Here is an 11495-nt window from a genome sequence, read left to right on the forward strand (position 1 = left end):
AGTTGGAAGGAATTGCTTTATGTTGAATAAACATGTAGAAGAAAAAAAAAGGGGGGGGGGTGTGCACGGAAGACTATAAGTCTATAGCACCGAGGTACTGTATTGACTGAGAAAGAAGCTAAGGCATGTGTTAAGTCAGAGGTGTGAGTCAGAGGTGAAAAGACCAAGTTTTCCTATAAATATCTCTTCTTTTCAAATTGCATTCCAAATAGAAGTGGGCATCAGAGCTGATTTCTCTGAGCAGTCACGAAACAACGTGTCTTAACTGCTGAGTAGAAATCCTAATTTTATGCTCTATAAACTTCAAATCAAAGAACATACTCACACAATTTAGATAAATCACATTCCTTTCACCAGCGGGTAGCGACTTTTACTTTCTGAATGCTCCAACAGAGAGCCCTGGCGGAGGGGCAAAGGAGCGGACCTCGGAGGACACCAAATCGGAGCCATCATCACGCCCTCTTCGCCCGCACCCCCGCACCCCCCAGCCTGTTCACTATTCCCGACCCCTACCTGAGACATATTGGATCCACAAGAACAGACATGCGAGCCACAGCACCGAGCACCAGGGCCCTTCAGCCATGCCTGCATGCAGGGTTGCCGGGTGGGCTGCATTAAATCACGTGTAAGCGAGTAAAAAACCTGCAGCAGGTTATCTCCGCGGTCGCTCGCCCGTCCGCCCTCCGGAAACTCTCGGGAGGAGGAAAAGGAGGAGGGGCCAACCGCGTCTGCGCAGCAAGAGCCCGCAAATGATTGGACCGCGCCGAAACAGCTGTGGAGGAGACCTCCCGCAGGAAAATGTTAAAGTGGGGGTAGGGTGTGTCCTGAGGCTCCAGAGAGGTCTTGAGGCTCTCACATACCAAGCTGCCCCCCCATTTGTTTTCATGCATTCATATACATTTTGCTTTATGCCACTTATTGCAATTGAACAATGCCAGTATTTTCTTTTTAAATTTTCTTTTATATTGGTTTTATATTGATCACAAAGTTCTTACACATTGTGTTTCACACTATTCTTCATTTATATTGTTTTTCATACAATTATTCCCATGCATTGTCGACAATGCATAGGGACTCTATGAACAAAAGATCTGAACCCTGTCCTATCCTGTGCCGTCTTCACACTTCCTGACACAAGAGCCCATTGCAGCAGTTACTGTGTCAATCCACCTGGTCGAGGGTCTTCCTCTTCTTGGCTGATCCTTCATCTATCCTAGCATCATGACCCCCTCATAGCCTAATACGTTAACCACTATGTCGCCAGAGCTCCTCACAAGGGGGTCTTAATTTCTCATCTCCTTCTTGAGGAAGAAAGAGTGACCTCATCAATCAAGTATTAAAATATTGTTTCCAGACCAGTTTTAAAATAAATTTAACTGCAAAGCCAAGTGCACAGGTGATGTCCTATAATGAATGGTAAACAAATCGCCTACCTCATAGTGACTCTGAAGCCTGCCCTATCCTGAGCCAGTTTAACTAACTGGACACTGTTACCCCAATTACTGTAGTAAGTACCCCAGTTACTGTAGTATGTACGGATAGAACTGGACTTTGTCATTTACCAGCTCAGACATCTTTTGATTGTATGTAAATTGCCTCCCATTCTTAGCTTAAATTTATTTTCAAACTTGCCACTATCACTGGAGAACTGGAAGCTAGATATCATCTAGTAGGAATTCTGGGGAAGGAGTTTCTACATTGGTAGATCTCTGAGGCTCAATCTAACCCTGAGGCTCTATGATTCTGTTAATACTTTGCAATCATTTGATTATTGCTACTCGTGTTCTCCCCCCAAAAAATCAGAATCAACATTACACACTTCTCTGATTTTTTTATTTAATGAAAAAGGAACCTATATAAACAATGACAAATAATATTTCCCAAAAGATATTACATTGGAAGACTTTTAAATATGTATATTAAAACATGCAAATATAACAAAAATAATAAAGTCTCTGTCTTTTATTCCCTATCAAATTAACATCAAATATTTACTTATAGTTTTAAAAGCAATCTAAATATTGAAATCAATCAAGAGAATTAAACCAACATATTCTTTGGATTAAAATTTGTTTCAAAAGTTTAAAATAGGATGGTTTTAGCTACAAATTTATAAAAGGTTATATTTTCAATTCAGCATTTAAATAGAGAAAAGTCTTCAAAACCCTCCCCACCCACAATTAATACCAAATAAAAGTCCTTTAAAATCTTAACCTTAAAATACTACAACCAGAAGTCAAACCCACTGACATTAAATCAATTAATTCCCTCTCCTAGTGGCTCTGTAGGGCAGGGTAGAAGTGTCCTCCTAGGGTTTCAAAGGCTTTAATGGAAGCAGATTGCAGTTACCTCTCTAGAGCAGAATGGCTAGTGGATTTCAACTGCAAACCTTTCCATTAGAAGTCAGGTGTGTAACCACTATGACCAGGACTCCTTAGAATGGATAAACCATTATCATTAAATAGTTTTAAAAACATAACAAATATTGATAAAATATGTATTTATAGAACAGGGACCCCTCATTAAACTAAAAAGCAAAAGTGAATAAAGAAGTTTTCCTGTTTTGATGCCGCAGAAGACTTTGAATAGCTAAAGGCCTTCCACTCAGACCTATTTAGGTACAAGTCTGCACAGGAACACAAATACTTTCTTTCCCAAATCTAAGATCCTTTCTCTAGAGACTATATAAATTAGTACAACAGACATCATATACTGCACAGGTACTATTTTTAAAGTTGCAAGGACTTATGACTTTCATGTGTACTAAAAGATCCTGGAGAATGAGTTACCTTCACTAAACTAACTGGTTGGAGTTGTTTGGGTCTCCAGAGTTCATCATTCTTGGGTCCTGAACCTGGATAGAAAGGTGCACATAGAACTATCTGGCTTGTATAACAGTTACACAAGAACAAAACTGTCATGACGGCCTTGAATTTCTAGTTTCAAATTGTTTTTTTTCAGTTTTGCAGTCCATTAAAATTTTTTTCTTTTCTATTAGTTTGCTTACAAAGCTCATATCCACTGTGTTTCACACTATCCATCATTCACATTGTGTTTCATACAATCATTCCCATTCATTATGCTTTATAAAATTAATCATCACTGAACTATGCCTACCAGTACCCTGTCTTTGCAGATCCCCGTTGGATCTTTCCCATTTCCTTTACTGATCTCTCCCCCTTCACCCTCTAGTTTTAAATTGTCTTTAAAATATTTAGCTATATTTTATTTTTTCTAAATCTTTTCGGAAATATAGCACTTGTCTATAAATTTGCTGTACTGAGGTAACTTGTGGGTTGCTGTGATGTTGAAAGCTGTGCAACTGGTGCAACTGGTGCCAGAGGGGTCACCGTAGTCGACAGGTTTTAGTAGAGCTCTCAGATTAAGGCAGATTAGGAAGCAGGATTGGCCATCCACTTCTGAAATAACAGGCCTCTGAAAACCCTATGAACAACAGAGGAACATGGATAAATATAGTATCAGAGGTAGGGTCCAGATTGGAAGTCATTAAAACATATACAGTGTCTACAGCAATAGGCTTGAGTATGTCAGAGATTGTATGATACAGGATAGGACAGGGTTCAGATCTGTTGTTCATAGGGTCTCTATGAGTTGTACTTGACTCCACAACACCCAATAACAACAACAAAAAGTTTTAATTAGTAATAAAAGAGAATTCCTTAGGGGAAAGATTGTTTGAGATTGTTAGGGAAGGGAATTTATTTGAAGATCTGAGTATTAACCCATGAAGCTGTAAAGCAACAGTGCAAAATAAATACAGAATGCCAAGGACTTGTAAACATGTATTTCATAGCCTTAAGAAGAGTCTAAAGTGAGGGCTTAATTTAATTAAGTGATAAATATTCCACTGTCACTAACAATGAACATATAAGATGGACTAAAATGGAACAAAAATAGCAAACACTATTATTAATGAGAGGGCAGAAAGGACTAGATGGAAGTTATATTTTTACTCTTTTACTTTTCAGGCAAATCATAACTTTAAAACCAAGTGGAAAATAAATCCTTACTCATTTTAAAAAGTTCCATGATGTAATAAGATTAAAAGAATAGTAAAATAGATATCTTAACTCTTTAATTTTGAGGAACATACTATAAACTTGGGAAATATACTTATTTCTACTTATGGATTAAACAAAAGGAGGTAGGCAAATATGCACAACATTATCTATTCCTTATAGCAGCTCATAGACAAAACTTATTTACAGCATGCACACTTTTACAGGCAACTGGGAGAAGTTAAGGGCTGACACACTGTATCCATCCTCACTGGATGATGAAGGACATCAATTAATATGTAACAAAAAGTTCTATAGTAAAAGCCCAAGAGTCCACAGTCAATATGCAAAACCTCGACCTTGCTAAAATGAAATCCTAGGTTTCACTGGCTTGGTCTGCTTTTGCTTTTCTGTCAGTAAACAGATCGGTAATGCTAGACACCTAGACAACGTCTAAATATTTCTCCATTCACTGTTTTCACTGCTTGCTGCGGCTTGTTCTAGTTCAGTTCTTGGATTTTTTAAAAAAATGGTTATACATTCATAGCTAACTACTCATTTTAAAAGATAAAAATATAAGAATAAGGACAGGAAGAAATCCAACTAATGACTTTAAAAAAAAAAAGCAAGATAAGACATAGCTTCCTTCAACTCTCATACCACAAAAAAGAATTTTTATGGGGAAATGGAGAGAGATGAATATAAATTCAGAATCAATAAATTAAATTACTATCTTCCCATTATGTCACCTATAAAAACAAAAATGTTTCCATTTTACATAGTGCATCTTATTCTACCAATTAAAAGATTTTTTTAAAAAAGTATTAAGTCGAGGCACCAGTGGTTAAGGTCGAAGCTGGACATCTTTAGCAGGTTCTTCAGGGGATAAAAATCGTGCATGGAGACGATGAAGCTTTTCATCTAAGTCAGGCTCTTTTTCTATTTCTTCTTGATTATACCGCACAGCTATAAAACAAAGATTAAAATTCATGAACTTGGTTTCTACAAATTGCTCTCTATGGAAAATAGATTTCTGACTCTTTTGCTGGCTATTCTATTGTAAAAATAACATGATTAAAAATAGCAAGTTATTCCTTAAAGTTTTCTTCATGTGAAGAATAGATTTGTATTTAAGTCTACAGAGTAATACAAATCTGTTCAGCTAACATTAAAACAGTACTGTTGCAAACAAATTTTGACCAAAAGTAAGTTTAAAGGATTTTGTACGACTTCTAAACTACAATATTCTTTATATGAGAGTTAAATATCCTAGATAATATTTTAATTACATATACTTAAGTATATTACATAGAACATGTATGCACTTTATAAAAGCTGATAAGCAAAACAAAATCCTAGATTACTAATATTGTTATTATTGTTGATTGCCTTAGAGTTGAGCATGACTCATAGAGACACTATGAACAAAAGGCCTGAAGCCCCTCTACAACTATTGACATTATCATAGCTCATAAAGTTTCCAGAGGGATATTGTTTAGGAAGTGAATGTAGATTACTAATATATAACTATAATATATAACCCTAATTTATCTAAATCGAAGATTTAAGAGAAGTATGAAGTAATATGGTATAAATTAGACATGAGGCCAATACTTTATGACAGGGCTGGAAAGAATACTACTAGGAATTTTCTCAACAAATATTTATTCATAAATGCCCAGGACTTACTTGTATTCTTTAAGGGTATAAATAATTTTAGGTTAATGCTTATATTATAAATAAATAAATATATAATATATGTGTGTATATATTACACATAAACATAATGTGTGTGTGTGTGTGTTTGTGTGTGTGTATAATATATAAATTGGCTGGGTGCAGGCCAAGAAGCATTTCAAGAAAATATTCTTCTCCAATAGCTTCTGTTTTAATACCAATACATAAGCTAAGAAAAATTTACCCTGGGAGAATTCCTGACTTAATCAGTTTCTAGTCACAAATAGAAGTCATCAACAAAAGGTATTACCAGACAGTTTCCTACACTTTGGATGACGGAGATGGGAATTCTCCATCTCTAAAGAAATAACAATATTACTATGTTGAATGCTTGATGTTGTGTTATTAAGCAGGACTTTTCTAGATAGTTGTATCTTATTTTGAGATAAGTGATTTAAGAATAAATCTGATGTTTAGAGGAGTATGCAATGATTCTTTTTTAAACTGTAATTTTTAAAACGTTCTTAGACTTAAGAGAAACAAAATTACAAGGTGTTATGTTAGATAATTCACTCAACAGCTTTAAACATACATTCTTGTGCTATGGAGGTTGGAAAGTCAAACATTGTATATCCCAACCACCCTTGTAGCTAGGGGTCCAGACATGATTGGTCCCATCCATCTGATGCACTCACTTGAATTTTTTACTCAGTTTCGAGTTACATGGGGAGAGAAGCTGAACATGAGGTATCCAATGTTGCTGGCACAAAGGGTGGCAGAGGTGCTGTGGTTCTGGTGCAGGTAGTTGTTCACCTCTTAATCCAACAGGCAGCTTCCTGATCTGGAAGGCAGCTTCTTAATCCACAAACAGCAGTTCCTTTTGCAGTCCATTCTTGCTCACGTGGTCCCTAGAAGCTCAGCTTAGATTTGCTTCACCAGACCTCTCAAAGATTCCACGACCCCTATACCCCTTCATAAATCCCTTTATGTTTCTATAGCTAAAAATTATTTCATTGTCTACAACCAAAAATCTTGGCCTACACAGAATTTTGGGGAACTAGACGCAGGGTAGAGAGCAAGTGAAAGAATCTTAATTATGAAATTGGCTTAGTTGGGAGGTAGGTTTTGAGTGGTAAGATCTCATGTTAACTAACAATAAGAGGTTAGAGAAAGTAGTGAAAGAACTTCAGAATGCTAGCCTATGTCAGTTGTTCCTTGTCTTTTTCAAAGTCCTACAGAAGAGATGTGACTTAGACTACCTTAACAAGTCTGAAGAAATACAAGAGAATATAGCTTTTTAAATGACATTGTTTTCTGTTTACAATATAAATAGACAGAACTTGGAACCCTGAAAAACTAAAAATATTTACAAATTCTATACTTCAGGTTTTACAAGGCGCTGAGAAAGCAGTGTTAGCAGCAGCAGCTGAAACTTTTTTTCCCCAAGAATCTTCCTTTAAAGATTTTGCTGCCAAGAGTAAGAGCCATTCTAGGGAAAAGGATCCAATTAAGACTGTGGCCATCTCAGCCAATCCAAGCCAAACCTAGGGATGGCCAAAAAGACCCCAAAGGCCCCAGAAATTGAGAGCTAAGAAGTCCACCCGTGGGCATAGCTGAGAAACGGTCCTGACCAAAGACCTTTATCTTGAGGCATTTTTGAGCCTGAATTATAACCTGTTAACTTCCCAGATAGACCTTACAACTGTGTGGGAAAAAATATAAGAAAGTGCTTTCAGGTTGATATCATCCATTTACGATCCAGTGAGATGGGGAGAACAGAGAGGCTGGCAAGTACAAGAAGAGGTTCCCCAGTGTTGAAAGCTGTGTCTTGGCAAGATATTTAACTAGGACTGAAGAAAACAAACTAGAAACTTACTGGTTTTAGAAGTTATTTTTCAACAAATAAAAACCTTGAAGCTGAACTGCAACACTTTGTGACTGTTAACTATCTCAAATAACTCCTGAGTCCTCAGGTCCCATAAACAGGAAGTGAACTGCTAAAGCAATACAACTTCCAAGACAAACTTTCTACTGAAAATTAATGAACCATAAAAAGCTCCTCCAGAATAAAGCCAAGGACTCCGAAGACCATTAGATAAGGATATTCTTCCAAGAAAGATGAATTCAAATATCCTGGGTAAGCCAAGGATCATATAATGGAAAGAGCAAAAAAGTCCTTGCTATTTTTGCCAAGTTGCTATGAATCAGTGATGGCTGTATTTCCTATTCTTTCTTTTTCTAAAAGATAGATTATAATGCAATTACCATAGATATACTATCATTATGCAAATAGCATATGGTGTTGTTGAAAAAGGTATATTGCCTTTGTAGATGGCCGAAAAACAAGGAAACACATGTTAACAAGATGGCGGAGACTCCTCCCCAGACAGCACTGTCTGTGAGCAATATGTAAGAATAAACCAGATTTGGGGAAAAGAGAGTGAAACAAGTATTATCTGTGTTTCAGAAGAATATACCCAGCAATTGAAGTAGCCAACACGGCTGATTTGGGTTCAAAATGAAAGATGCTAATAAAAAAAAAGAAAGATGCTAATCAAACTTTCCTTTTTCTCTTACGATTTACAAAAGCCAAAACGAATCCTGGTAACACAAATGGTTAAGTACTTAGCTGCTAAGCAAGGTTGCTAGTTCAAACCCTCTCAGCAGCTGTTAGCAAGAAAGATGTGGTAATTTGTTTCCAGAAAAGTTACAGCCAAGAACAATGAAAGAATCTTTTTAAAGACAAAAGCGAACTTGTGGGGAAGGGGGCAGGAGGAAAATGTGCAACAATGAATGAATGGATATCCAAGATTTTTATAAACTTTCATGAAAATATCAATTTAAAAATAAAATAAACAAACAAAAAGTTACAGCCAAGAAAACTCTTGGGCACTTCTACTCTGTCATATGCATTCATTATGAGTTAAAATTGACCCAGGCACCTAACAACATTCAGCTGGTCTTATATTTCTCAGCTTCTCCTGAAGTCAGGTGAGGCCATGTCTCTCAGCTTTGGCCAATGAGTTCAGGTGTTGCACAATTTGAGAAAGTACTTAATGAAAGATGTTTCAACTTGGGAAACCCCCTCTGCTGGTCTTCCCCACTAGCTCCAGAAGCAACCTTGGACACTAATGTACTTTAAGAATAAAAAACACGGACTAAGGATAGCAGAGTAGAAAAATAGGAATGTAGTTACCACCTACTTCCAGATTTCTTTTACGTAAGAGTGGAAACCTCCCATTCAGTTAAGTCATTATTTGATGTTCATGTTATATATATAAATAAACCTCATCTTAAATCATAAAGTAAAAATGTTAACAAAAAACCAATTAGTAAGGTCACTTAGTTCAATCTCTAAAGGAGAGCAAAGCAAAGGAAGGGAGGTGTAAAAGTGAGAGCTAATACTGAGTTAGTTTTCATCCTTCCAATAGACTTTATAGAGTTTTATACTTTATAGAATTCTAATAGACTTTAATCTTTAAGTCTCTGCATTCAAAAGAAAAGTGTTTTAATATTAAAAGTATCTTTCTTTATTCCAAATATATTTTAAGATATTTATTGAGCAGAGAAAAGGGAAGAAGAGAGGTAAAAAGATGAAACATGATGAGTTAACCGTTTTCTTCCAGGTTCTGGTGGACTTCAGACTTTAAATGGCTGTGTCAAAAAAAAATATGCTCTTATTTTAAAGGTATTTTCCTTATTTTTAATATTCTTTTATCTATAGATAAATATTTTTCAATTTGCTTGGCTAATCATAGTTTAGCATTTTAAAAATTATCTAGTAACATTAAAACATTTGATTAGAAAGAATTGTGAATAATGCTGAAATAAAACATTCACCACAAATAGGTTCATTAAATTATATAGCATTGGAAATGTAGTGATGCATAAATATTTTAGAGGCTTTTTCATTGTTTGGTAGTATAAATCTACAAATATATTAAAATTAACATAAATTTTATTATTTCAAATTATATTTGTAATAAATAAATGTGCAGGTGTGTGTATCCCGTTGAGTCAGAACCAACCCTTGAGAGGGTTTTCAGAGGCAGTAAATCACACAGATGGAGACTGCTCATCCTTCTCTTATGGAGCAGCTGGTGGGGTTGAACTGTGTGCCTTTGGGGTTGCAGAGCAGCTTCTTACCATTAGGCCACCAGAGCCCCCAAATATTAATATTTGTAATAAATAAATGTAAAGAAATAAATCCATTTATTCAATTATAATGTCCTGAGATAAATAAGGAAACAAAATTACATACGTGGCTGGAATTTCAATTCTCCAGCTGGTCCTGATGGGGGAATTCCTTGCTGTAACTTTTTTTGTTCCATTTGCTGTGCAACCTAGTAAAGGGAAACATAAAGCATCAAAAATAAGTACTTCTAAGACTTTTAACTAAGCACAAGAAAGTAACTTAAAACTGTTTCCCAAAATGAAAATTTTAAAACATTTAGATCAATATATTACATAGCAGCTTTAAAAACACTAAACTTTAATATATGTAGTCCATAGGGAGTTATGCACCAATCCAAAGGTGGCTTTGGTTCAAGTCCACCAGTGGCTCTGGGACTCCCGTTAAGATTTACAGTCTTGGAAATCTGGCAGATCAGCTATGAGAAGGTTCTGACTTGACAGAAATGAGTTGAAAAGTACTTTGTAATATTAACATTACAAAAATTCCAGCTTTCAGTAAAACACATAAAATGCTTTATAATGTGATCCATCTTTTTACAAAACACCACCTGATAATATTCCCTCTTCTGAGCCTCAAGTTGGTCGTGCTGACGTTGTAGCTCTTCTTTTTGTTTTTGAAGCTCTTCTGCTTTCTTCTTAAGTTCATTTTCTTGCAAAGATATTTGATTTTCATATTCTTTCAATTCTTCTTCTGTGAAGAACTGTTGCTGATCCAATGTCTAAAAGGAAAAAAAAATGAAAAGAAATGCTCTCAGAAATACAAAAAGAAGGTAGGAAATGAATGAATGAAAACCCAAAATCTCTGTAAATGTTCATTAAAACTAATAAAATAAAAAAAAATAAATAAATTAAAATAAAAAGTAAGTCTTCAAAACATGAGTGGAACATGTCAGAAGTATATAAAAGCCAGTGTAAAGAAAATCACTAGCCAAAACTGGACAAGCTAAGGACCAAAATAAGATTAGAGGCTTTTTAATAAAACAAGAAGTCATGAGCCCACACTGATATTAGGAGGTATTAGAGGAGAATGATAGAGATGAATGAGAACAAAAGGAAAGGAAGAAGGAAAAGGGTGAGAAAAGAATCCCATCCTTTTACTTTTAGAGTTGAAAGACACCTCATAAATTCCAAAGGCATAATGTGAATAGAAAGTCACCATTTGTCAACTGTCATAATGACTGACTCAAAATTATCAATGTTGTTGTTGTGTTATGTGCTGTTGAGTCACCACTGGGTCAATTGGCAGCATCAATATGGATGGTGAAAAGATTGAGATAGTTAACAGTTTTCGTTTACTTGGCGCCACAGTCAACACTCTTGATAACAGCAGCCAGGAAATCCAGAGACGAATTGCATTGGGAAAGTCAGCTGTGAGGGACCTCGCAAGAGTACTGAAGAGCAACGACATCAGGCTGGAGACTAAGGTGTGCCTGATCCAGGCTATAGTCTACACAATTAAGTGCTATGCATTGGAGAGTTGGACAGTGACTAGGGATGATAGAAAGAGAATTGATGCCTTTGATCTGTGGTGCTGGAGAAGAGTGTTGAATGTACCATGGACTGCTAGGAGAACAAACAGGTTTGTCCTGGAGAGGGTGAAGCCAG

At 36.0% G+C, this 11495-nt stretch overlaps 1 protein-coding gene across 2 annotated transcripts in view; it reads right to left on the bottom strand.

Moving 5' to 3' along the window:
• Window positions 1-9240: 9240 nt before the first annotated feature.
• NUCB2 (nucleobindin 2) overlaps window positions 9241-11495 on the bottom strand; it is a 27165-nt gene continuing 24910 nt past the window's right edge. Inside the window, exons 10-12 of one of the 2 annotated variants that reach the window (XM_006892039.1) lie at window positions 10439-10609; window positions 9958-10039; window positions 9241-9350 (exon numbers count right to left, since the gene is read on the bottom strand). In XM_006892039.1, the coding sequence (XP_006892101.1) occupies window positions 9343-9350; window positions 9958-10039; window positions 10439-10609 (261 nt within the window). In that variant the 3' untranslated portion in view covers window positions 9241-9342. The remainder of the gene's footprint in view (window positions 9351-9957; window positions 10040-10438; window positions 10610-11495) is intronic. The other variant, XM_006892040.1, reaches the window with a different exon arrangement.

This window comes from Elephantulus edwardii, unplaced genomic scaffold, assembly GCF_000299155.1.
Source record: "Elephantulus edwardii isolate Elephantulus edwardi_28Jun2011 unplaced genomic scaffold, EleEdw1.0 scaffold00109, whole genome shotgun sequence".
Classification (NCBI taxonomy): Eukaryota; Metazoa; Chordata; class Mammalia; order Macroscelidea; family Macroscelididae; genus Elephantulus; species Elephantulus edwardii.